Source organism: Echiichthys vipera (genome assembly GCF_963691815.1).
Source record: "Echiichthys vipera genome assembly, chromosome: 22".
NCBI lineage: Eukaryota > Metazoa > Chordata > Actinopteri > Perciformes > Trachinidae > Echiichthys > Echiichthys vipera.
In genome coordinates this window covers 4,265,547-4,292,738 of record NC_139847.1, presented here as the reverse complement: position 1 = coordinate 4,292,738, position 27,192 = coordinate 4,265,547, and the positions used below count along the sequence as shown (strand labels likewise).

The 27,192-nt window shown below is 45.0% G+C and overlaps 2 protein-coding genes across 2 annotated transcripts in view; one reads left to right on the top strand and one right to left on the bottom strand.

The window, feature by feature from the left end:
• shroom4 (shroom family member 4) overlaps positions 1-16,290 on the bottom strand; it is a 90,099-nt gene extending 73,809 nt beyond the window's left edge. The window contains exon 1 of the mRNA XM_083937603.1: positions 16,071-16,290. Within this exon, the coding sequence (XP_083793729.1) occupies positions 16,071-16,193 (123 nt within the window). The 5' untranslated portion in view covers positions 16,194-16,290. The remainder of the gene's footprint in view (positions 1-16,070) is intronic.
• A 5,649-nt stretch (positions 16,291-21,939) lies between these two features.
• bmp15 (bone morphogenetic protein 15) lies at positions 21,940-24,915 on the top strand (the record flags this gene model as incomplete). The annotated part of the gene is made up of 2 exons (XM_083937047.1): positions 21,940-22,321; positions 23,927-24,915. The coding sequence occupies 2 exons, from the start codon at positions 21,940-21,942 to the stop codon at positions 24,913-24,915; spliced, it is 1,371 nt and encodes a 456-aa protein (XP_083793173.1).
• Between the last annotated feature and the right edge of the window lie 2,277 nt (positions 24,916-27,192).

Sequence of the window (27,192 nt, the reverse complement as noted above, 5' to 3'; positions counted from 1 at the left end):
CCATTGTTTTAAATGTCTGTGCATGGTCCCTCCTTCTTTTTTCTACGTCCCAACAGGCGCACAGGAAATGACCTCAGAACCGCCGTAGGCCTCGTGCTCGTGCTCGTACACGTGCACACGCTCGTACTCGTACATGTGCAAAAGTGCTTTACAAAAGCCCACCTCTCTCAGACGGACCGTGGCCTGAGAGCGTGTCGCAGCTAGGCGCGGTACGGTTGCACTCACACTGGTCAAACGCACTAGGCTTTACCCGTTAAACCTGTTTGGGCCCGGTACGGATGGACAGTGTGAGTGCGCCCTAACTGTCTATAGTCAGGTTTCCATCCATGTTTTCATCCTAATTTGAACCAAATTTCCAGAAATTCAGCAAAAAAAAGCAAATGAACATCTGTTTCCACCCCTGATGATAACGATGTGGATGCATTGAGATAAGCAGCTGGGGGGCGCTAATTCTCTGGAGGACCGGAGAAGGAGGTCAGCGAGACGCGCTTGTCGCTGCACCGGCAAATTTGAAAGCCTGCACCGCACTTTAGTTCATAACGCAAGATCAAACTTATGCCGCGCCACAGGAGAAGGGATCATCGTCTGCGAAGAAGAGAACTCAGAAAACAAAGGTAAGCGGCTTCTCGGCACGTAGCACCTCCCGTAGCTCAAACCAGAGCACTATTCATTTGAATGCAATATGCAATTTTACCACATAATGGGAGAAAAACCCACGCAGTGCTCCTTTAACAAAAATAAGATCTTTGCAGAATGTTCTATGAGAATGGAAATGTTTAATACGCATGTTTGTTTTTGTGAGAAACCCTGAATATGGACTTTACGAGAGCGCGGGGCACCTTTAACTTTGACTGAGTCATCGTTATTACGTGTTACACTTTCCCACGGGTTTAAAAGAAATGCTGGGACGGAGCCTTCTTCCCGTAACTTGGTTAAATAAAAATAAACAGCTTTTGCTTTGATTTTGAGCTGCAAACTCAGTCGACACGTGAGGAACACCGGCTCATAAACGCAGACAAAAGGCAGGAAAGCATCAATCTGGCAGCTGCGTCCCGACATCTGAAACCTGTTGCCCTGTCGTCCCTGGCTGTCCTTTCCCCCCACCTCCTCTATCTTTTGATCTATTATCCCTCCATCCACCTATTATCCATCTATCAGCCTGCAGCTACACACGACCCCACCCTCCCGTCTCTATTTTTAATCAACTTGTCTCTTTTCCCCATATTTTCATGCATCTCACGTCCCGTCTCGGCCTTTTCTCAGCCTTCACCTGTTTATCCTCCTTAATCCACCGTCTTCCTCTGTCCTCCTTAAGTTTCTACTCATCCGTCCGTCCCAGATCATCCGTCTTTCCTCCATTTCACTCCCACCCGTCGGCCCCTATCGCGCACGCTTCAATTAGAGCTTCGGATGTCTTATTTTCACGTGAAACGACAGGTAGAAATGTGCCGTACACGTGCGCTTTGAGAAGAAGAATTTCCTCAGAGGCGGCGAGTCTAAGGTGACATCTGGATCGGGGTGTTATCAAGAACTTCTGCAAAAAAACTGCAATGAAAAGCCACTTTTTTTGCCTATTTTGAGGTTTTAGCACATTTTAGTGCAGTTTTTAAGGCAGTGCATTTATCCCACAGTGTCCCAAATACCACAGGGCGGAGGTTGACCTGTCATCATTCATGTTAAAGTGTTTAATTAGTCTGGATTTCAGTGCAGTTTTTGTAGTAAAAATATAAGCAAACACACTAAATCCCTCTTATTTAAAGGGAAGAGAGACGTTGGATGTTGATTATCAGCTTTAATCAGCTTTCAAAAAACCCCAAACCCCAAAACCAAAGTCACTCAAACCCCAAGTGATGAATAAACAATTTTAAATCCTCACCGCGGAGAATGCGTCACTGCACCCACGGACTCTGGTTCCCCGCTCAAGAGGTTCCACTTCCAACGCAACGAGAGCGCGAGGGAAATTATGATCCCAATTAACGAGAAGATGGAGGGATGAAAGGATGTTTCCGTCACACGCCACCGAGGGCAGACCGGAGGGACGGCGATGAGACAGAAAAGATCCAGTCAACAAAGAGAGTTTTGTGTCACTTCAGACCGCGAACTGGAGTCGGCTCGCCAGGGGTCGCCACGAGAGTGCACCACATTGCATGGTGGAATGTGCGTGCGCGTGTGTGTGGTACATATTTGGGTGTAGGGGCACGGCTAAGCTACGATCAAATGTAAACATACAAACACAGATGCACAGGAAAAACACAAGAGTTATGCCACGGCTTAATCTGATGTTATGGCTCGGAAAAACGGCTTCTGACGTCAAAGCGTCCAACGTCAGGGCTGCGGTGCGGTCGGTGGAAAGTGTGTTAAAGAGGAACCAGAGACGAGGTGGGATCAAACGCCGGCTTCACGGGGCTCTTTCACCGTCGGTTCAGGTGAGAATTATGTCCCCGGTCGATTGATCCGTTGTTCGATCTCTTCATTGTCGGATTAAAGTGACGAACGGCCCTCGCAGAGGAGCCAGTTGATGATTAACGTAGGTTTAAAAAAGAGCATTAGTTGATTATTAACGCAGTTGTTGGTTACCATAGATGCGCAAGTTATATTGGATCTGATAAATTATCTAGAGCCGGTGTTAATGGATGATACAGCGTATATTTTTATTTTTTCTCATATTTGACAATGTGAAAACCCTTTTTTACGTAATAATCATATTAATAACGCGGGAAATGATGCTTGGGGTGATTTTAAAATGGTGTCATGCAGCTATTTGTTGGTGTTTATCTTCTGGGTGTTCATTTAGAATTGGTACACACTTTAATACATATATAAAATGTGTATAATGAAGTTTAATATTCTTTAATTAAGTAGTTTCTTTTTAGGAGAGCAGCCTTTTGAGTAACTTTGCAGAGTTGTATCGGTGCAAAGTCCACACAGAAAAGGTAAATTACTATCAAATGTCAGGATTCTCTTCCAACAACTTCTGAATTGCTGAAAATTGTGAATTTAGTTTTGTTGGGTTTAGTATAATGGCAAAAACATATAGAGGCTGCATTACGTATGTATTAGCTTAACATCACAGCTAAATAGTTTACATCTCTGGTTCACCCCAAACAAAGTCATGTATTCCATAAGTGTGTAATCATGTCAGTGCAGTTTAGACAAGTCCAGTGGATCCATAGACCCAGAGAACACGGGGTAAGACGCTAAGATCACTCAGCTGGGTCAGATAATGAAGGGGTTGGGATATTTTAAGGGCTGCCCATCTTGGACGCCATCTTGAAAATGACACCTTTCTAGTGGTCAAACTTTGGTAAACATCCACCCATCCATCTTCCTCCCAGCTGACATCGGGCGTGAGGCGGGGTCCACCCTGGACAGCACGCCAGTCTATCACAGGACACATAGAGACGAACAGAGACAGACAAACATTCACACCTACGGGTGATTTAGAGTCATCAATGAACCGAACACCTGCACGTCTTTGGACTGTGGGAGGAAACCGGAGAACCCGGAGAAAACCCACGCAGACACGGGGACAACATGCAAACTCCACACAGAAGGACCCAAGCTGGGATTCGAACCAGGAACCCTCTTGCTGTGAGGCGACAGTGCTAACCACCACATCACCGTGCCGCCTCCTTTGGTATGTTATTAAGGGCACCTAATACTACAAAAAGGGTTAGGTGGGTTTTTTTTCATATGTGCAGCCGCCTAAATCCAGAAACATAACGCATCCGTCCCCTTTCATCCACTTATCCGGGGTCGGGTCGTAGGGGCAGCAGGGTATTCCAGACGCCCCTCTCCCCAGGGACACCTTCCAGCTCCAGATCCTGAGGCGTTCCCAGGCAGGCGAGATATATAATCTCTCCGGCGTGTTCTGGGTCGACCCCGGGGCCTGAAAACCTCTAACAGGAGGCTGACCCGATCAGATCCTCAGCCAGCCACATTCAGACCTCATGTTTTACCCTCACTCATGAGCAAGACCACGAGATGCTCGCTCTTACCGCCGCCGATCGGCATAATCGACACAACGCATGTTTGAGCGCGCGTATGTGTGTGTATGCGTGTGTGTTTGTGTGTGTGTGTGTCTGTTGCCCCCCCAGTGAGAGGGTAAAATGAGCGTCGGACAAAAACAATAACAACTGCAGCAGCCTCAGGTCAGGACTCTTACACCCCCAACACACACACACACACACACACACACACACACACACACACACACACACACACACACACACACACACATAGACACACAGACACTCAGACACACACGCACACACACACACATCTCTCATGTATCTTTAATACCTACTTTCTCATAACACAAAAAGGCATTACGAACACACACACTGAGATAAAAAAAAACAATGGTGTGTGTGTTTGAGGGTCACTGTACTGATGCACAAACAGAGGTTGTTATTTCAGTGTGTGTGTGTGTGTGTGTGTGTGTGTGTGTGTGTGTGTGTGTGTGTGTGTGTGTGTGTGTGTGCCTGCAGACGTAGCCTAAAAGAAACAGCTAAAGGCTCCACAGATCAGAGATAGAGACATTCCAACCTCGCCCCAACACACACACGCGCGCACGCACACACACACACACACACACACACACGCACACACACACACGCACACTTACACACACACACACACACACACACACACACACACACGCACACACACGCACACACACACACTAATGCATCTAAACCTTGAACGACAGCAGCCAGCAGAAGGAGAAAGTAACAGAAAATCAAAAGATCTGAGGACTAAAAAACTGATTCTGTTCTTCAGGAGGGGAGGATTTAGGATCGACACGCTGCACGTCACCAACAAAGACGCGCTGTGATGTCCACAAGTGCAGAGGACACAACAACTCATTGTTTTATGTGAGATTAACAAAAAAAGTGGATTTACTTGAATGTGAACCGAGTATCTTTGGGTTTTAGACGCTTGTTTGGGCGACACGGGCGTTTTGAAGACATCACCTTGAGCTCTGGGGAATTGTTCAAGGCTTTTTTTGACATTTTATAGACTAAACAACAGATTAACTAAAAGATAATAACATTAGTCCTTAGTTGCAGGCCTTGTTTCCACTCCGAAAACAGAAAGCGTTCATTGTTTAAGCTGTTATTTCCCAATAAATCCAAATTAGGACGAGTGATAAAGTTGGTTCTGCAGGTTTGGAAGCTCTGCTGCTTCAAATCGCCCCCTGGAAACGATACGTTATGCGTCTTTATCACTTTTAAACACATACTGCTAATTTTTTAATCACTTATATGTAGTTTTTTACCTATTGGAGAGCCTGGTAGCCGCATGTAGAGAGAGAAAAATGGCAATAGAGCTGGATGTGCTGTGTGTTTGGTGTTGAAACGCTCTACAAATTCAATAAAAAGGTTGTAAAAACACTAAACTTAGATGTAATGGATGCAATCTGCTGCAGGCCGCCCACAACAGCTGTGTCCTGCCGCTTATGTGGCCCGTGGAATTTGTCCGTCGCTGTCGCCGGATTAGGTAAAACAGCTCAGATGATTTGATTTGTTCAGCACTGTCACCTCAAAACAAGAGGGTTCCTGGTTTGAATCCCGGCTGGGGCCTTTCTGTGTGGAGTTTGCATGTTGTCCCCGTGTCTGCGTGGGTTTTCTCCGGGTTCTCCGGTTTCCTCCCACAGTCCAAAGACGTGCAGGTGTTCGGTTCATTGATGACTCTAAATCACCCGTAGGTGTGAATGGTTGTCTGTCTCTGTTTGTCTCTATGTGTCCTGTGATAGACTGGCGTCCTGTCCAGGGTGGACCCCGCCTCACGCCCGATGTCAGCTGGGATCAGCTCCAGCACCCCGAGACCCCGACAGGGACAAGAAGCTGAAGATGAATGGATGAATAATCGATAGCTTCAGCCATTTCCATCGTCAGTCCAGCACATGACTCTTTAAATGCTTTATAAGAAATAAGGCTGCGAGTAAGTTTGTAATTTGTTGTATAAAATAGTGAAAATTAACCATCCCGATTTCCCACAACTCAATGTGTCTTAAACCCAAAGATTTTCCGTTCAGACTGGGAACCAGTGGATGTCCACGAGTGACTGGATATGATTAAATCGTTCCTGTTCTTTGTGCAAATAAAATGAGATGGAAACACGAATACACTCGTTCTTTCTGTGCCTCTCATCAATACGCTCTATTGTGTACTGTGCCGCTGCAGAACATATGTTTTTGGTTAGTTAGGACAGTTAGTGGAGCAAGTCAGGGCAGAGGACACACACACACACACACACACACACACACACCAAAACACACACACACACACACACACACAGTAGAGACAATAGCATCTCTATCTGATGGCCTCCTCATCTACCCCCTGTAGAGCAGATTGCTACTGGAGGCTACCTTTACTGGAATGTAGGGAGCCACACACACACACACACACACACACACACACACACACACACACACACACACACACACACACACACACACACACACACACAGAGACACACACAGACACACACACACACAGCTGTTTACCAAACCAAGACATTTGGTTGCATACCTTCGACCACATGTCAAAACATTCTTTTGTAAAATCCCTGGATTTCAGTTACCGTCAACAGAAGGACGAGAGAGCGAGAGATGGAGAGAGAGAGAGAGAGAGAGAAACATTATCGCCTCCATCTTTGTTGCCTCTTCTGGACGAATGAAATCCCAGATTGCTCGCAGTGTTTTCAAACATACAGTACTGGAATTCCCCCCCACAAAAAAAAAACAAGGACTGATTTCCAATAGAAGAAGAAGAAGAAGAAGAAAAAGCCACGATACGAAACAGGAGACTCATCCAAACCCCCTTCATGCCCACGTGCAGGAGTTTGATTTGAGTGGAGGTGAAGAGAGCAGCGCGTATTTATCAAGTTTAGTTTCCATCGGAACAGATTCATGCTTTCGTAAGGTCGATATCAATCATTTTAAGGAGGCGTTCAGCTGTTTTCCTCATGATGAGTTCGGACAAAATCTAACAAATCTGATGATTTACAGAGTCCAGCACTAAGGCCAGATAACCACAGTCTCTTGCCCCTTTTACACACGCATTGGAAACTTCCACGCGCGTCCGAATCAGTTGAATCGGACATCTAACGGACTGCCAGCTCCATGTGAAGTCCGTGTACAGAACAGTTCAGTTCTCAGCAAGCGAGCGGGCGTGTCGATGGCGTTTCTATCATGCAGCTGAAATCAGCTGAAACCAGATGAAAACAAACATCTGAGGGTGAAGAAGGAGGGGGATTCACACCAAGACACCAACAGAAATGTCTAACTGGAGAGACAACGAGATTCAGGAACTTCTGTTGCTACGCCATTATCGTCAGACAAAAGACCCTTACCCAGGAGCCACCCCTCAGCTAAACCACAGTATTTCCAGTAAGTTAGGGCGCACTCACACTGTCCTTCCACACCGCGCCCCGTGCTTTAGGGTCCTTGTCCCCCCCTCCAGGCCCGTTTGTACTCACACTACCTGGGCCTCGGAGAATGCTTCTTGCTGCCTATACGTCATCACGCCGTAACACGTCACACGCATTGATGACGTCATCCCGATGCGTGGCTTTGTTTCCAGATCTTTCCGTAGACCTCAGAGTTTTTGTGCGTCTTGTCGACTGTTTTTGAATCTTTTCATCGACCAAATCTGCAGTAAACACTCCACCTCCGCATCACACCAACGTGAACCTTTCACCGCCATTGTTTTAAATGTGCGTGCATGGTCCCTCCTTCTTTTTTCTATGTCCGAACAGGCGCACATAAAGGACGTCAGAACCGTCGTAAGCCTCGTGCTCGTGCTCCTACACATGCGCACGCTCGTGCTCGTACATGTGCAAACGCGCTCTATAAAAGCCCACCTCTCTCAGACGGGCCGTGGACGGCCAGCTGGCCGCAGTATTGCGTGGAGCGGTTGCACTCACACTGGTCAAACGCACTAGGCTTTAGCCGAAAAAACCTGTTTTGGCCCGGAGCGGAAGGACAGTGTGAGTGTGTCCTAAGATCGCATTTGACACGGACAATCTCCTGTTGTGTTCTTGTGATCTTGAACATTTGAAAACTTTTAATAAAGTACTTTGATATGTGCTGACGCCAAATCTAGTGTTGCGGTTTACACTTCAACCTCAAATGAAAGAGTTAATACAGCTAAGTACATTGTGAAACATACCTAAGCACCAAAAGAGTTCATTTACAGGATACGTTACAGTTCAGTGGGGGGGGAAACCACATAATCTAACAACCACCAAAGAAAAACCCTAAATTCATCAACGAATTCTCTCAAAAACAAAAAAAAGGAAATATAAGGAGTTCAGCTGAGTCAGAGTTTTCATCACAAATGACCAAAACGACCCCCCGTCGTGGGTCAGTAGTGATCCGCTGGTTTCAGTGGTTGGACAGCCTGGGAGAGGGGGTCATTATCTGCAGAATGACTGACAGGACAATGAAGATGAATCCTGCTTTGTGCACCACAAAGAAAATGGATTGTGTAGCGAGGGGCAGCCAAGCTAGTGGTCGCCTAATATCTTCAGAAAAGACTGGACACGTCTTCTTGGGTAAGGCGGGGTACTGGTCCTCGATACTTTGAAAGAATAAGCCAAAATATCCCGGTACGCATGGAAACTTCTACAGTTAAATCCTTCCTGCGTTTGATCAGATTTGTACCCAGAACTAGAACAAAGGTTACAGGTTCGCATCCCTGGGCCCTTCTGTGTGGAGTTTGCATGTTCTCCCCGTGTCTGTGTGGGTTTCCTCCGGGTTCTCCAGTTTCCTCCCACAATCCAAAACACATGAACGTGTTCGGTTCATTGGTGACTCAAAAAATTGCCCGTGTGAATGGTTGTCTGTCTCTGTTCGTCTCTATGTGCCCTGCGATAGACTGGCGTCCTGTCCAGGGTGGACCCCGCCTCACGTCCGATGTCAGCTGGGATCGGCTCCAGCACCCCCGCGACCCCGACCCCGGCATAAGCGGTTGAGGATGAATGAATGAATCCCAACAAGCGTTCTTCAATTTAATGCGACGTGTGATTGTCCCACTACGGCAGACGCTAGGACCCTTAATGTCTGTGGTGTGGCGAAGTCGAGCGCGGCGTATTTTGATGTAGTTGGCGGGTCAGCATGCAGCGATACTTCTATTCACATGATCGGTATCAAAAGTTTTAAAAGGTTATCAAATGAAGTACTGGTACGAATAGGATATCGTTATCACTTTAAGCGTACATGTATCTGCATTTTTTTAAATAATACCCAACCCTAGCATCGGGCAATATGTGGATTATCAGGTGGAAAATGCATTTTAAAGTGTAATTTCGGCACAAAATCATCCCATGGTCCGCACTTACATCAAATAAGCCATCGAGACAGTTTTTTACTTGTAACAACTATTAACAGAGAAATCCGAGATAGTCACTAACAGCCGGACGTGGCTAACAGTGATTAGCTCGGGGCAGTACAGTGAAGGCATTCAAAGGTCTTTTTTAACCACTAATGCTGCTGAAAATAACAGCAAACCTCTGCAGCAGCATGAGAAGAGTCCCTACACACAAAACAAAGCACCTTATCCACCTTATCCGTTGGGATGGACTTTGGTAATCCACTTGAATGGACTTTACTATGAGAGGAGCTGGTACAGGGGCCAGTAGGTAAGTCTTTAAAACACTCTTTTAATAAACTCTGGCTTCACTAACTACGCTGTTGCTGCTTTGTTTTGTGTGTAGGGACTCTTCTCATGCTGCTGCAGAGGTTTGCTGTTATTTTCAGCAGTATTAGTGGTTAAAAAAGACCTTTGAATGCCTTCACCGTACTGCCCCGAGCTAATCACTGTTAGCCACGTCCGGCTGTTAGCGACTCTACCAGTTAATAGTTTATACACGAAAAAAAACTGTCTCTATGCCTTATTTGATGTGTGTAAGTGGCAAAAAAGACCCTGGGATGATGGAATGACACTTCAAGGTAGAGATGTCTTGTCTGGTATAAAATCGACATCACAGACAAATCGTAGGTAAATCATCTGCGTAATATAAACACAAACAATGAAAATAATCAAGATAAAGAAGGCTGCACACAAGTGAGGCCCCGCTTCAGTCCACTCAGACAGACTCTTGTCCAACATGCAGAGTCTGATGTTCATTTAGATAGCAGACATGTCTGGTCTGCAGAGGTCTGGAGCCCAGACGGTTCACACGAGCAACTGGGATCCATCAAAACAACTGTGACTGATTCTCAAATTCACAGAATTCATTCAGACCGCTGATAAAAAGGGCACCACTTTGCTGCAACCTCATCGTCCCCGACCACCATCTTGGATGTTTTAAAGCAAAGACGGATCCGCATTTTTCTGGGAACAACGCCTAAAAGTCGGGCGGCTTTCTCTCTTGAGAAAACCCAAAAATGTCCTCGACAGAAATCACCAGAGAGCTCACACTAGATCATAAAAACCACATATGAACGTGAGCTGACAGTTCAGCAGCAGCTGTTCTGTCACATACAACAATGGCAGGAACTCACCACTTAGTCATCGCGACCACATTTGAGACGCGGGACACGAGAGATGTCACAAAACACATGGGAATGACAACTGGAAGACTTTTAAATGATAAACGACCCTAAAACATCCATGTCTTTTAGTCTGTAAACATGCACTCGTATTTGCACGACAACCTTGCGATGTTTTTTCACCATGACTCGCTAAAAACTCGCTGACTCACTGAATGGCTGACTGGCTAACTGATATAACCTTAAACTCGCCGTGTCATCACACAGCTCATCACTGGCTGCAAGGACAAGCGTTCAACTCAGATGATTATGTGTATGAGCAGTGTGCATGTATGTATGAACACGCACAATATCTCAACACACACACACACACACACACACACACACACCCCAGAGTGGTAATTTGTTATGCTCCTGGAGGAATGTTGACCAAATGGCTTATATCCCTCTGCTGCCGTCTGAGACTCTGGAAGCCTTCCCTTCCCCCTCCAGCAGCGAACACACTCTCCAACCAGCCACAAACACACACCCACCCACACACACACACACACACTACCCCCGAAACATGGACATGCTGAAAGTCCAACTGGCACATTTTTATGCACTCAATGTCTCATACACATGTTCAACGACTCAACAAACAGCAGACTCGCTGTCTTTAGCTCACGCCGGTGACTGGCACCTCCTGAAATTCACTATAACCATCTTTGTGGATCAGAATTATTTGATTCATTGGTGATACATTGGAGGTATTCCTGCCACATCTGACTGGCAGGGGACCCCGGGGCTTACCCAGAACCCGCTGGAGGTATTAAGGGGGCACTCACACTGTCTTTCTGTCCCGGGACAAAACCGTTTTTTTCAGCTAAAGCCTAGTACCTTTTAGCAGTGTGAGTGCACCCGTTCCGCGCATAACTGCGGAAAGAGGTGGGCTTCAGCAGAGCCGTTTGCACATGTACGAGCACGAGCGTGCGCATGTGTACGAGCACAAGCCCTACGGCGGTAGCAATATGTGCGCCTGTTCCGACATAGAAAATAGAAGGACGGACCATGCGTGGACATTTAACAACAACAACAACAATGGCGGTGAAAGGTTCACGTTGGTGTGATGCGGAGGTGGAGTGTTTACTGCAGATTTGGTCGATGAAAATGTTCAAAAACAGTCGACAAGACGCACAAAAACTCAGAGGTCTGTGGAAAGATTTGTAAACAAAGCCACACACACACACGATCAATGCGTGTGACGTGTTACGGCGTGATGACGTATAGGCAGCAAGAAGCATTGGCCGAGGCCCAGGTAGTGTGAGTACAAACGGGCCTGGAGGGGGGGACAAGGACCCTAAAGCACGGGGCACGGTGCGGAAGGACAGTGTGAGTGCGCCCTAAATATCCATTCTGGCCTGGGAACGCCTTGGATTCCCCAGGGAAGACGAACTAGACGTCTTAACCAGAACAGGGTCTGGTACCACTAGGGATGGGAATTCATTCTACTGCTCAATGCATCGATTCTGCTGATTGGCCCGATTCTTTGTTAATTCCCTTATTTATTCCTGATTGATTTTCTGTGCAAACAAAAGAAGAAAGATGTTTGAGTATATTGTTTGAAATGATCATCGTACAGACTATTTAAGCTGCCCTTTAGTCATCTTTTTTATTGCAATGAAGCCATGATTTGGACACTCAGAGTACATTTACATTTAATGCACAGCAGTAACCAGAGAATGGATGAATGGGAAAATGACGGGAGTAACTCTTCCTCCAACAATATATAGCTGGTCGAAATAGAGCTTTTTCTTCGGGTTCACCTTTGTCATAATCACAAGCGGCTAACTTTTGGACAAAATTAAGACCAAAACGGGTCTTCTTGGTAGTGATGTTAGTTGCCTCCCTTGGTTTAAAGGTAAAGAGGTTTAAAGGTAAAGCTTGTGTTGTTGTTTTCGTCACCGTTGCTTCCTGGTTTACTTTATTTTCGGGTCAAAAGCCACTGCCACAGAGTGGGGAGGGGGAGGTTAAACCCGGAAACCCGGTTTTGAGCTGCGTGACAGAAACACCATCAACGCGCCCGCTCACTCGCTGTGAAATCTCCGGGCAATCGCAGATTTGGTCATAGGGAGCTTGCAGGGTCCATTTGTTGTTTGATGCAACTGATTCGGACTTTTGCGTTCTCTCTGGGTAACGTCTAGATCATTTCACGTTAGCATGCGTCAAAGGGGCTTGAGAAGCTGGAGCAGGAAATATTTGGCGCTTTTTGCAAGGCTTTAATGTTTAAAAGATTCCCGAAAATTGTGGGAAAATTTCTCACGGTTTCAAGTAACTCCACGAATTGTTTGAGCACTAGACCCCGAAAACGATACGGTGACACTTCTCTGGCATTAACCTCAGCATGTAACGCCCCATAGACAACTAGAGCAGGGAAAAACGATTATTTCCACTGTTTATTAATCTGTTAATAGTTTTCTCATTAATGGATTAGTTGTTTGGTCTATAAAACGTCAGAAAACTGCGTAAAATTGTATAAAAAAGTGTTTCCCAAAGCCTGTGACGACATCCTCAAACGTCTTGTTTTGTCCACAACTCAAAGATGTTCAGTTTACTGCCAGAGAGGAGGAAAGAAATGAACAAATATTCACATTTAAAAGCTGAAATCAGAGAAATTGGACTCAAGAAAATTGACTTAAACCAATGAATCAATCATCCAAATAGCTGTTAATCACCACAGATCTATAAACAACCTCTTGAAACAGCTAGTACTTGGACCTTGAGTCAAGAACGCTTTATCAAATAGACATAAATCTGTATAACGCATGAATCTTAGGAAACATAGTCAAAGTTTTTGGACGTTCAAGGACAGGAATGCTCTGGCAGCTGTACTGGAGGTCCTCCGCTCTTCACCCGTCCTCTCTCTCTCTCTCTCGGATGTGAGAGGATTATGACTGTACTCAGCTGCGGTCGACACGGACACAGTAAAGCTCAGTGCGGAGACTGAAGGAAACTCTCAAAACCCGGGAACACATTCACGTCTTTCATACGCGCGCACGTAGCTCTACCTTTAATCTCTGTTCCTGCCTCTCTCCCCTCTGCTTCAAGGACTTAACACTTAATCATTAAACGCTTTTCTGCAGCACATTTTCCTGTCCCGCGCTCGCCGCCCCAGCTACTTTATTGTGTGTGCTTTAACTAGCCACTGGACGCGAAACAGCCATAGAGCACGGTTTGATTTTTATCTCCTTTAGCAGTGCCAGTCACATTTTCCCAGGGGCTGCTGTGTTACTGTGTGTGTGTGTGTGACTTTTGTGTGTTTCCAGATGACTGAGCCAGGCTTTTCCATTCCCCGCTGTGGTGCCGAGGGTGAACACAGGAGTGCACCGGGCCAACATTTACACCGCCGCCTCCGCTGCTGCTGCGACTTTTCAGTGAAGGAAAGACTGAGAAGAGGGAGAGCAAGAGGTTGGATGTCAAGTCGGCCTACTTATGCACTGGACTGAACACACAAACACACACACACACACATACACACACACAGACCGACCCCCACCGCCCCACCGGCAGAACACACACCAATAATTACTCGCAGTAATTCAAAGGCAACCTCCTCATTTCCAGCAGCTAACCGCCCGCGACGCGAAACCGTGAGAAGAGTCCGCGAGGAAGCAGCGGCCCCCGTGATTTTATCGCACAAGGTCAAAAAAACAAAAAGCACGCTTTAAATCTCTTACAAAGCCCGCAAACTCCCCTTAAAACCCACCTGAACACACCATTAACCCCTCGGATCTCCGCGGAAATAACAACATGTCGTCCTGCGCGTCTATCGAGGCCCATGCGGCTCGGTTTATAGGGTCGATAACCTTTTAACTACGTGACAAACGTGTAAAAGTATGACGGAAATTCAAAGAATCTCGCATCAGAGAGTCACGACCTTTCTTTGAAGGGATTCCCACATGCGTGCATCCGACCAGAGCGCACATTTCTGCACCCAAACTCCAGCTGAAGTGGGTTTAAGTCGTCTGTAAGCACTTTGGGCGTTTTTAGCTTCCAGTGAATGAAGTGACAGGAAGATGAAGAGGGACTCGTTTTGCCCGGGGGCCCCCCCTTGGGAACCCCTTTTAGCACCTCTTTGACCTCCAACCGCTGCGTTACATTACATAAACGACAGGGCTTTTATTCTATTTATTCATAGACGGTGTCAGCTGACAAACATCAACTGGTGCAGCGTATTAACTTAACTTGAGCTTTGCACAATAACTTTTTTATTCTCTGCAGGAGAAAAAGGAAGAAGGAGGAAGAGGAGGAGGAGGAGGAGGAGGAGGAGGAGGAGGAAGTCGCTGTGCAGAAGTCAAATAATACACAAGATGGTGCAGGAAAAGCAGTTTTTAGGAGGGTTTTTCTCTCTTGCGTTGGGTTGAAAAGTTGAAACCAAAAGGGAACGGCGCAGCCAAGCAGACTGAAAGACGCACACGTGAATGAGAGAGCAGCAGTCACACAGGCCTGCACGAAAAAACACACACAAAAAACAACCACAACTGCTGTTTTGGTGGAGCTGGAGTGTTGCAACAACCACGTCCTTACAAAGTCAAACTGCCAGAGTGAGATGCCACGCGAATATGAAACCAAAAGTGTGAATATACTCATTAATATCATGAAAATGTCACGTAGAACGGAACATAATGCAGCATAAAGTGGTGTTAGGGACGCTTTTAAAGCAGTTTAAGCTCACGTCACGTAGATTTTCATACGTATAGGGACATCAGACGTATACATATGCGGCAGATGATTAATTTGATCACTATCTGAGCGAAATACTATATCCGTAAAGTGATTTGATTATAATCTATCACCTCAGCTGTGCTTGTTTCTACTGTTCTGCTGTATTAACTGCCATAACACATAAGTCATATTCACATCACTATAGATATTATTATAGTTACTGGAAGTGTGTCTGTCTCTGTCTTTGTGTCTGTCTTTGTCTCTCTCTGTCCATCTGTCTGTCTTTTCTCTCTCTCTCCTTCTCTTCCTCTCTCCGGTGCAGACAGATGTGCGTCCTCCACAGAGCTGGGTCTGTCTGACGTTCCTGTCTGTTATAGTGAAGGTTTTCAACGCCACCGTACTCTACGGGGGAATTGTTGGGTCTACGTAAATCATGAATAAGTCATAGAGTGTGGTCTTTACCTACTCTGTAAAGTGTCCTGAGATAACTTCTGTTATGATTTGGCACTATAAATAAAATTGAATTGAATTTGGCTTTACAAACTACTCTCCTGGCTTTTATTTTGTTAAAGATTCAGATTTTAAATCATATTTGACCTCTATGGAAAAGTTAAAACTCCAAAATAAAAGTGGCAAAAACTATTAGATCACTTAGGCATTTCAAATTTACTTTATTAGCTAATCAAACCCTCATACAATTTAGTTTTTACTCATTTATTTCTTTGTGTTTTGCTGTTTTTGTGCATTTTAATTCATGTTATTATTGTTTCTATTTTTAGAAATTTTCTTGGTGTTGTATCTAACTGTAAGACATGTTTAAAATGTTTTATTTTAATTAAATAATAATAAATAATAAGCTTACTTTAGTGATGATGAGCGGCTCGCCGTGCTCCAGCCCTCCTTTCAGCGTGAACCCCCAAGGCGCGCCCCCGCTCAACTGGACCTGGATGTGGTGGAAGGAGACGAGCTGCTCCACCGTCTCCATTCTCTCGCCCCTAACGGCCCGAGGAGCGCCTGTTTTCGGTCTGCGGTCCGTCCGTGGGTCGGTTCGTTAGCCGGGCTTGAACCGTCGGTCCCTCGGCTTCTCCATCACCGCGCTAACAACAACAAGGAGCGGATGGATGGAAGGACGGAGAGAGTGGGAGAGAGGGGGAGGGATAAAAGTTTTAGGCTGTGCTTTCAACTGGCGTCAAGCGGCTCAGAGTGACGACCAATATGGCGGATACTACTTCCGGTCAAGGGTTTGTATGGAGGACTAAACGTGACTTAAGTCTCAGTGAAATTAAATAAATGTATTAATAAATACAGAAATAAATAAATAAATAAATACAGGGATACATAAATGAATAAAGAAATAAATAAATAAATGTATAAATAAATACAGAAATAAATAAATAAATACAGGAATAAATAAATAAATATAGGATTGAATAAATAAATGCATTAATAAATACAAGAATTAAGAACAAGAATTAATAAATAAACATAGGATTAAATAAATAAATGCATAAATAAATGTATAAATAAATACCGGGATAAATAAATGCTGGAATAAATAAATAAATGCAAGAATACATAAATGAATAAATGTATAAATAAACAAATACAAGAATAAATAATGAAATTAATAATGAAATGCTGAAAAAGTAAATGAATTAATAAATGCATGCATGAATAAATGTAGACAGGGATGTATAAATAAATACAGGAGTAAATAAATGAATGCTAAAATAAATAATATAACAAATAAAGGCATAAATAAATCTATAAATGAATCGGGAATGACTAAAATAAATGCATAAATAAATACAGGAATGAATAAATAACTGCTGCAATTAATAAAAAAGGAATAAATAAATAAATGCTGAAATAAAAAAAATAAAGAATAAATAAATGCTTTACATTTATTTCTATATTTTTGTTCTCCTACATGTATTTATTCCTGTGTCCATATGTTATGAATATGAACAGTAGGTTCCATTTTTTCATCCGCTTCTGTATTTATTAATTTATACATTTATTTAATAATTGAGACGCAAGTCATAGCTACTTAAAAAAATGTGATGTATTATCGTTTTTTCTCATTTGTTTTGAATACCAAATTGAAATACAATGTTTCTTTTAAGAGGTAGACGTAAACATGTTTTATAATAAGACAATTACTTAATCAAAAAACAAAAAGCCATCAAAACTGTAAGATTGTGCTCCCTATTTAATGTCTTTCAGTAAATTTATTTTCAATTATTGAATGATCCCTTGCATGATTTATGTTTGTATTATTATTATTATTATTATTATTATTAGTTATATTATTATTATTATTTTTTTTAAATATATATATTTATTTATATAACTCAACTCATCTCATTTTTAATGATTACCAAATTAAAACAAAAAAGTATCACAGCGCTTTTATTTTGACATCTGAATCACCTACTTCCTGTTACTGTTGCTACGTCGACGGAAAAAAACTATGGTAAAACTTTGCGGACTCAGCCCCGCCCACTATTCGAACGGCGGGGTGTGATTGACAGAAGGGTATAACCAATAGCAGGGAGGCTCTGGCTGACGGCGTCCAATGAGAAGCGAGAAAGGAGATAGGAGGGCGGGGCTACACGCGAAACAACCGCTGTATTGTAAAAACATCAGGCAGGCTCAATGCGGCGACTTCAACCGACTAACAGTGACAGAAGTGAGTGCCTGGCCTCTCATTTGAAACATGAAACCCGCCACTTTGCCACTGAGCCCTGCGGAAACCATCATCGGTTCATTTGAAGACAATATGGCGAATTTATGCCCCAAAAAAGAAGCGTTATTTGCTCCAAAAGCTCCAACTAGCACAGCTAAACTGCTATTTTGGCTACTCTGCTAACACACACTGTCACAGGAGATGAAACACACACACAATATGGTGTTTAGTTGCATTCTGGCTAAACTAATTCTCTTATTAGGCAAATATTGTCTGAACACCATATTAAGGAACATATGACCCAACTTACCACTTGCAACGATACTTAAATTACCCTTTATTATCTTTTGTTGTTTTTTTTAAAGGTCCTATGTTGTAAAAAAGTGAGATTTGATCATATAGCAGGTTGAAGTGCTGTATAAACTCTGTGAAAGTATCAAAATTGAATCCACGGAGAAACAGACACAGCTCGTATTCAGAGACGGCATCTTTAAAAATGAGCCGTCAGGACTTCCTGTACGGTTGTGATGTCACAAGTGTACCGTATATAAGTAGAAAGTGCACTTACGACACTCATCTCATCTCATCTCAACTTCAGCCTCTTATCCGGGGTCGGGTCGCGGGGGCAGCAGCTTTAGCAGGGGACCCCAAACTTCCCTTTCCCGGGCCACATTAACCAGCTCTAACTGGGGGATCCTGAGGCGTTCCCAGGCCAGTGTGGAGATCTAATCTCTCCACCTGGTCCTGGGTCTTCCCTGAGGCCTCGTCCCAGCTGGACGTGCCTGGAGCACCTCCAGCTGGGAGGCCCCGCTGCTCAAATTCTCCAGCCAAACTTACGCTCCAGCGTCCCCTCGTGGCGCTGTTACGGTTATTCCCCGGCTGCAGTGACGGTGCAGAGACACTCAGTAACCCCGAAATGGTCTTACCCTGGTTACAAAATGATCTTATCATTGAAGTTAGGTGGCGTACAGTGGGTGGCGCTCTGCTAACATACAGCGCTGAAAACAACGCAGACTACAACAACAACTAGCAACTACATGAAACCTTTAAACGTGGATCTAAGCATTTCTTGATCACTGATGGAGTAGATTGTTAGTTAGGGATTTCATTAAGCTGACAAACACAAACCTTCTCTGATAGCATCATATATGTGAAAATAAAGCAAAATCTGCCATTTTAAGTTGATGGGTTGCCATTTTTGGTCAATTTCTTCATGCAACTAAACTTCTCTCTGCCTCAGAAACCCTTAAAAACACATTTGACTGCATTCCCCCCAGAGTCTCACGCTTCCCCACACTCTCCCTTCTACAGCGAAATGATTGAGATTGTAGATAATCACCGTTGTGGAATGTCACCACGCTGCGGAGCCACTTAACTGAATGTGTGTGTGTGTGTGTGTGTGTGTGTCAAGAGAAAGAACAAGTAAAAGAGGGAAGATGAAGAGATTCAAAGACGTCAACATGTCCAGACATCTCACTTCTCATCCAGGACAGGGGGAGTTTGTTTTGGTCGAATCGTCGCACACAAAAACAACCTTTTTGTTGTTGTCATGAACTCTGAATTATAATATCTGGGGTTGGTGCTTACTCTGGGTAGGGAATGAGTCCTGACCCCAAGTGAAGGAGTTGAAGTACCTCAGGATCTTGTTCACGAGTGAGGGGACGATGGAGCGTGAGTTTGGCCGGAGAATCGGAGCAGCGGGGGCGGAGCTGCAGTCGCTCTACCGCACCGTTGTGACGAAAAGAGAGCTGAGGAAGGCAAAGCTCTGGATCTACCGCTCAGTCCTGGTTCCTACCCTCACCTGTGGTCATGAAAGCTGGGTCAGGACCCAAAGAACCAGGTCGTGGGTACAAGCGGCTGAAATGTGTCTTCTCAGGAGGGGGTCTGGAGTCTCCCTTAGAGAGAGGGGGAGAAGTTCAGCATCCGTGAGGAACTCGGAGTAGAGCCGCTGCTCCTTTGCGTTGAAAGGAGCCAGTTGAGGTGGTTCAGGATCATCTCGTAAGGATGAACCCTGGGCGCCTCCCTAGGGAGGTGTTCCAGGCACGTCCAGCTGGGAGGAGGCCTCGGGGAAGACCCAGGACCAGGTGGAGAGATTAGATCTCCACACTGGCCTGGGAACGCCTCAGGATCCCCCAGTTAGAGCTGGTTAATGTGGCCCGGGAAAGGGAAGTTTGGGGTCCCCTGCTAAAGCTGCTGCCCCCGCGACCCGACCCCGGATAAGAGGCTGAAGATGAGATTAGATGGGGTTGGTGCTTTCAAGTGAGTTAACTGTAAGATCCAAAAAGCTCTCAAGGTGTCAAATTATATACAAGAACACAAAAAACTGTAATCAGAGGCTGTAAATATAGTCTGGATACGAAAACAACCACAACACAAACTGAAAATCCTTTCACCAAAGACAAAGATAGGAAACATCCAGCCTCTAAAGTCTCTGAGGGCGATGCAGAGGTTTGGAGCGTATTAATTAAAGGTGTGTCGTCTGAACGTTATTTGATTTTTATGTAATATTTTGTATTGTTTTAATTGTGTGTTTTGTTTGTTTTCCAGTGATGCTGTGTCCCTTTTGCCTTCTCTTTTGTGTATTTTTTATATAAAAGGGTTTAATAAAGGGTTTTAATGACAAGTGCTTCAAGTGTAATATGTTTTTCACATGTTTGAAATAAAGCATTCATTCATTCATATTTATTTATATTAACCTTGGTTGTGGGTAAAGTTATAAAGTCATATATACATATATTTAAATATTAAAAAAATACAAAAGTCTAAAAAATACACCATTACAAGTAAAAGTTAGAATCCCAAATGTTACTAAAGTAAAAGTGCAGCAGAATTTACTTAAAGAGGCAAAAGTTAAAGTAGTCATTGTTGGTTTCAAACGTCATTCGACCACGTGATGGCGCCAGAGTCACATCATCAACTGCATCCTCACAAGAATTCAGATTTTTTTAAGTGGAGCATGTTGAACTATGTGTCGAGACACAACATCTGACTTTTTTTATTTCGACATGTGGAAGCTGATGCATTAGTCTAAAATGGTTTCCCCAGTGTAACAGGTCAGGGTCTGTGGGTCAGCCATGTTTCATTTAACCACGACAACAAATGCACTTAACTACAGGTCATTTCCAGGTCACAACTGGGAAGGACCATCTTTTCCATAGCACCTGAAGGCAGCATGAGGTTATCTCGACTCTGCAACTCCTGTATCAAGATATCCTGTGAGCTTCCCAGTGGAAGGACCACATGATGGGGTGTTGTGCCGTGTTCAGCACCCCTGCCGTGAAATGCACCCCCACGCGTTAAAGGTGATATTCTGCATCAGAAGGCCGTTGTTTCCACCTATAGGAGTAGTTAATATACAGGTTACCCATGGTAACGGTCAGAACACTGGTTACTTACAGTCTTTAAACTATTTTAAAGAGTTTAAAGTCACAAACTTGGATAATAGCGAACACAAAACAACACCTTTTTGTATGTTCTGTGGAAATCTACTGCAGCCATAATTACAAAATTAAGTAAATGGATTTTTTGAGCAAGTTGAATGTATTTGACTTTCCTAAATATAATCCCAGTTTTTCTTGAAATTAATAGGTCCAAAAGTGTGTTTTTAATGTGGTTACCTGTAAAAAAAAAACTACTCCTATGGGTGGAAACAACAGCCTTCTGATCCAGAACATCACCTATAATGCGAGGGGGTGCACTTCACGGCAGGGGGGCTGAATACGTCACAACAGGGGTATCCATGTGCAACTTTCACGTCGGCTTTTGGGTATCACCATATTCTCCATAGGACGTGAAGGCTCCACCTGTCCATCACAAAAAATGTGCGTCTTGCCACTTTTACGCACCTTTACGCACCGGTCACGTGGCTTCCTCACGCTCCGGAGGGGTTAATTGGGGTCACCGCTGATTTCAGGAAGTTGATCGTGAAAAATGGCCGGTGCTCAGGTGCGCCTGTAAGTCACGCCCTCGGCCGTGCAGAGGATGGTAGCCGACTCTAGCCTCGCCGGTGGAGCGCTCTAGCACCAGAGGTTCGATCCCAAACATGAAGGCGAGCCGCCCCAAACACAGCTTACTGCGTGTGTGCCTCCTGTCCTGTTTTGCCTTCCTGTTGTGGTCCACCTGCACCGGAATCGTGGCCGGGCGGAAAATGGCCTCCCAGCACCGCACGTTGAAGCGCAGCCGGCGGAGTCACCAGAGCGCGAAGCACAAAGGCGGCGGCGGCGGCGGCAGCGGCGGCGGCGCGCACCACCGGCCGCTGACGGACGAGCAGAAAGCCGACCAGAACCTGCAGTTCATGTTGAGTTTGTACCGGAGCGCAGCCGAACCGGACGGTAGGCCCAAACAGCACCGGAAGTTCGGCTCCAACACGGTGCGTCTGCTGAGGCCGACGGCGTCCTCGGTGCACTACCTGCCCGCGTCCAGAGGTGAGATTTAGGAAGGAACCCCATTTAAGGCGAAATGGTTTGTTTGTAATTTAGACTTATTTCTTTATTTCAGCCTTTTTTCAATGACTATCAATATCATGGAGCAACGTTAATGTTTCTTTTTATTATTATTGGTTTTAACTTAAAAACCCAGTTCTCTCAAAAAGACCATGAAGTTAAATCTGTTTCATCAGATGTTGAATTTAAAAAGCCACTGAATTTTTAGCACTGAATCATTTTTGCATTGAAAAAATATGTATCTGAATGTTTTGACTCTGAACTTAACTCTTTATTTTCAATGTTCATAAATTCAAAAATCAAAGTTTAAAGCGAAAAGTTTTCGGAACTGATAAAACATCTAAAAATATCATTTTTTGGTATATTTTAGTTTTTCCCTTTGACTCTTAAGCGTCACCCATGACAACGTATACGCCTACATCACCTCTTAATTCTTATTTTTATAGACTCTCCTTCCTGTGAGGCTTCTTTTTAAGACAAGCACCTTCAGTTAATTAACTAATAAGCTAATAATTTATACCATGATGTGTCATTTATGGTTATTTTGTACCTTATTGGAGTTTACTATTCGTTTTGTTTATACTGTATTTGTGTGTATTTCGATTTTTGTTATGTCGAAGGACTTTGTAACCGCTGTTTTTAAAGGTGCTTTACAAATAAAGTTATTATTACACCAAGTTGGCACAGACCTGATGCCAGAGATTCACTCCAGTTAACGCCAGAGGGGAGGATTATTGAAAGAATTAAAAGTATTTAACATAAAGTTGCTCTTTTGTTATTTTCAAAGTCGCCAGAATGCAGGAAACAAAGTATGTTAAACTCAATCATTTCCTCGTCTTTGGTTTTAAAAAGAATCCCCATTCATCAGGTCTCAAGGTTGGTAAGTTTTCCCATAATGCAACTTGAAGGTGCTAAAAGTGAAGTGTCTGTTAGGGCGCACTCCCACTGTCCATCCGTACCGTCCCCAAGCACGTTTCACGGGTAAAGTCTGGTTCCTTTGACCAGTGTGAGTGCAACCGTACCGCGTCTAGGAGCGACACGCTTGCCGTCTACGGCCCATTTGGGAGAGGTGGGCTTTAGTAAAGCACGTTTGCACATGTACGAGCACGAGCATGCGCAAGTGTACGAGCACGAGGCCTACGGCGGTTCTGAGGTCATTTCCTGTGCGCCTGTTGGGACATAGAAAAAAGAAGGAGGGACCATGCGCGGACATTTAACAACAACAACAATGGCGGTGAAAGGTTCACGTTGGTGTGATGCGGAGGTGGAGTGTTTACTGCAGATTTGGTCGATGGAAAGATTCAAAAACAGTCGACAAGACGCACAAAAACTCCGAGGTCTACGGAAAGATTCGTAAACAAAGCCACGCATCGTGATGACGTCATCAATGCGTGTGACGTGTTACGGCGTGATGACGTAAAGGCAGCAAGAAGCATTCTCCGAGGCCCAGGTAGTGTGAGTACAAACGGGGCTGGAGGGGGGGACAAGGACCCTAAAGCACGGGGCACGGGACGGACGGACAGTGGGAGTGCGCCCTTAAAGAGGTTGAAGCGTTAGAGGTCTAACTTCATGTTTTCTCTCCTTCAGACCACCACTACAGCTTCACAGTACAGTACAACATTGACACTCTTCCCTCGGAGCAGCTCATCAAAGCCTCCTTCATCCACCTCCGCTCTCCGTCCTCTCAGTCTTCCTCGCCCTCCCTCGCCAGCCTGGCCCTCGAGCCACCGCCTCGCTGCAGGGCTCAGATCACCTCCCTGGGCAAAGACAGCCTGGTTACCATGGAGCCCCATGAGCGGTGGACGGAGACGGACATCACCGCACACGTCCAGCAGCAGGGGAAGAACCGTGGACCGGGGGGACACTTGACCCTCACTGCCCAGTACTGGTGCACGGATCCCTGGAGCGCCGAAGAGGACGGCAGCCTCTCGCGGTGGTGGCGGTTTCGCCTCGGAGGGGGGAAACGATGGAGCGGTAAACCTCTTGAAGTCCCGTCTCTTCTTTTATACCTGGAGGAGGAGAGGGAAGTGAAGGACTGGATGGGGGACTTGCTGGGGGTAGAAAGGGAAAACATCGTGAGGCAGATAGGGCGACCGTCGGTTCGCCGCCAACGCCGCTCCAAAGACTTCTCTTCAGAAGGCAAAGATACGCTGCTGGATGTTCTGAAAAACACCCCCACTTCCTCCTCTTCGTTCTCCACCTCCCCTTCGTCCTCCATCATCGCCGACATCCCCAACTACAAGCACAAAACCGGCGCGCCCAAGAACCGCTGCAAGCTCCACTCGTTCCGCCTCTCCTTCGACGAGCTCGGCTGGGGCCACTACTTCATCGCGCCGCCGGTGTACAACCCGCGCTTCTGCCAGGGCAACTGCCCGAGGGTGATCCCGTACGGCTTCCACTCCCCCAACCACGCCATCATCCAGACGGTCATCAACGACCTGGGCGTCGGGGACGTGCCCCCTCCGTCCTGCGTGCCTTACAAGTACATGCCCATGAGCGTGTTGGTCGTGCACAAGAAGAAGGTGGAGTACAGGGAGCTGGAGGACATGGTGGCGGAGTCGTGCACGTGTCGCTAAAGACTCAGACGAGGCGGGGGAGGGGGGACTTGAATCGAGACTGAAAGGGGGGTGGATCTGACGGGTCATTCGTTTGATCCGCAGCTCGGCGGTTAACCATAACGAGTTCCGGTCTGCAGGGAGGGGAAGTCGCCGTGGTTTCAGATCTTCACCGTCCCCGTTAAAGCACTTTATAGAGGAAACTCTGGACTACGGGTTGTGCAGGCGAGAGGACGCGTCTGATGTTTCTTTTTTTCTTTAAAGCACTGTGCAGCTTGGTGAATGTGTTCATGTGTTTTCTTGTTCTTCCCGCTGAGATCAAAGGGAGAAGGTGAATGTGGAAGCATTTTAACCCACTTCAGGGTAATTTAACGAAGTCGAACCGAACTTCCACGATAACGTACGCAAATTAACTCCGACAGTCACTTTAATAAAACCAATTACCTTTAGAAAAACCCATCGAGCACTTGTTCGTTTGCTAATATTAAACTGAATTAAATGAAATTGGCTAAATCCGTGTTCAACCTCCGACCGTCTCATCTAACGAGTTCGTTCGTGTCGTTCTTTTTCTTTGTTTTCTTTTAAACCTGATCTGTGTTTCACGTCAGGGCTGCGATTTTTCTCAAGAACAGGAAATAAATAAATATAAAAAAATCCTGTATTTGTGTGTAAAAAAAACAACCAAAAAAAACAAACCAAAAAAACACTTCTGGATATGTTCGACGCCTCAGTGAGAAATTAGACGCTGCTATTTTAACGGAAGAGACGTCTTTGCTGTGTACAATCTGAACTGTTGCATTGTTTGTATTTATAATCGGAGGGGTCTCCATAGAAACGTGGAAAAAGCTGCTGCTACTTGCCCGTCTTAGGGAAGAAACCCACAAAATGAAGAGTTACGAAAAAAGCTCTAACTGTCGAGCGTTGACGAGGACAAACGGGACGCGTTGTTGTGGAAAGGGATGCAATTTTTATTACGAGTGAAAATGAATAATAAAATAAAATGCATGTTTTCTAAAAACTGAATTTTAGTGTCATTATTTTGATGTTGTCAAAGTGTTTTGTGTTGTTTAAATGTCCCGTATTGTAAAAACGTGAGGTTTCCATGTTGAATTTGATCGTTAAATGAGCTCAATTGATTTGCACTGATTAGAAAAATTAGATTTATTAATTAAAATTGCTCTTTACATGTGCCAGCAATACACTACACTGGTAGCTTAAGACACATACAATAAGACAGAAGTAGTTTGGCTCCTGAATTTAAGTTTTGTGAGGTAGAAGGTGAAACTTCAACCATAAATATAACTTTTAAACAATCTTCATCTCATCATCTTCAGCCTCTTATCCGGGGGCAGCAGCTTTAGCAGGGGACCCCAAACTTCCCTTTCCCGGGCCACATTAACCAGCTCTAACTGGGGGATCCTGAGGCGTTCCCAGGCCAGTGTGGAGATCTAATCTCTCCACCTGGTCCTGGGTCTTCCCCGAGGCCTCCTCCCAGCTGGACGTGCCTGGAACACCTCCCTAGGGAGGCGCCCAGGGTCCATCCTTACTAGATGCCTTTTAAACAATCTTCAATAACTTTATTCATTCATTCATCTTCAACCGCTTGTTCCTGTCGGGGTCGCGGGGGGGGGGCTGGAGCCGATCCCAGCTGACATCGGGCGTGAGGCGGGGTCCACCCTGGACAGGACGCCAGTCTATCACAGGACACATAGAGACGAACAGAGACAGACAACCATTCACACCTACGGGTGATTTAGAGTCATCAATGAACCGAACACCTGCACGTCTTTGGACTGTGGGAGGAAACCGGAGAACCCGGAGAAAACCCACGCAGACACGGGGACAACATGCAAACTCCACACAGAAGGGAACCTTCAATAACTTTAACATACTTTTATTTTATGCAATTTCTCAGAGATTCCTGTACAAACTATAAAAGAGCAATGAGTCCAACAGATGGCGCCGTTTACTAAGAAAAACTTTCCACAGGCAGACACACAAATCCTACATGAAGCTGGAGGAACCTGGTTTTATTCATATGGAGTATATCGCTGTATCGTAGCTGCTATTGCCACTACTCATCATTTATCATAGTCTATCACCTTAGCTGTGCTTGTTCCTACTATTCTCATGTTTTAACTGCCATTACATATACGTCATATTCACATTACTATAGATATTATTATAGTTATTGTTACGCTTTGGTTGCTTGCATCTCTGGAAGTGTGTGTCTGTCTCTATCTTTGTCTCTCTCCGTCCGTCTTTTCTCTCTCTCTCTCTCTCCTTCTCTTCCTCTCT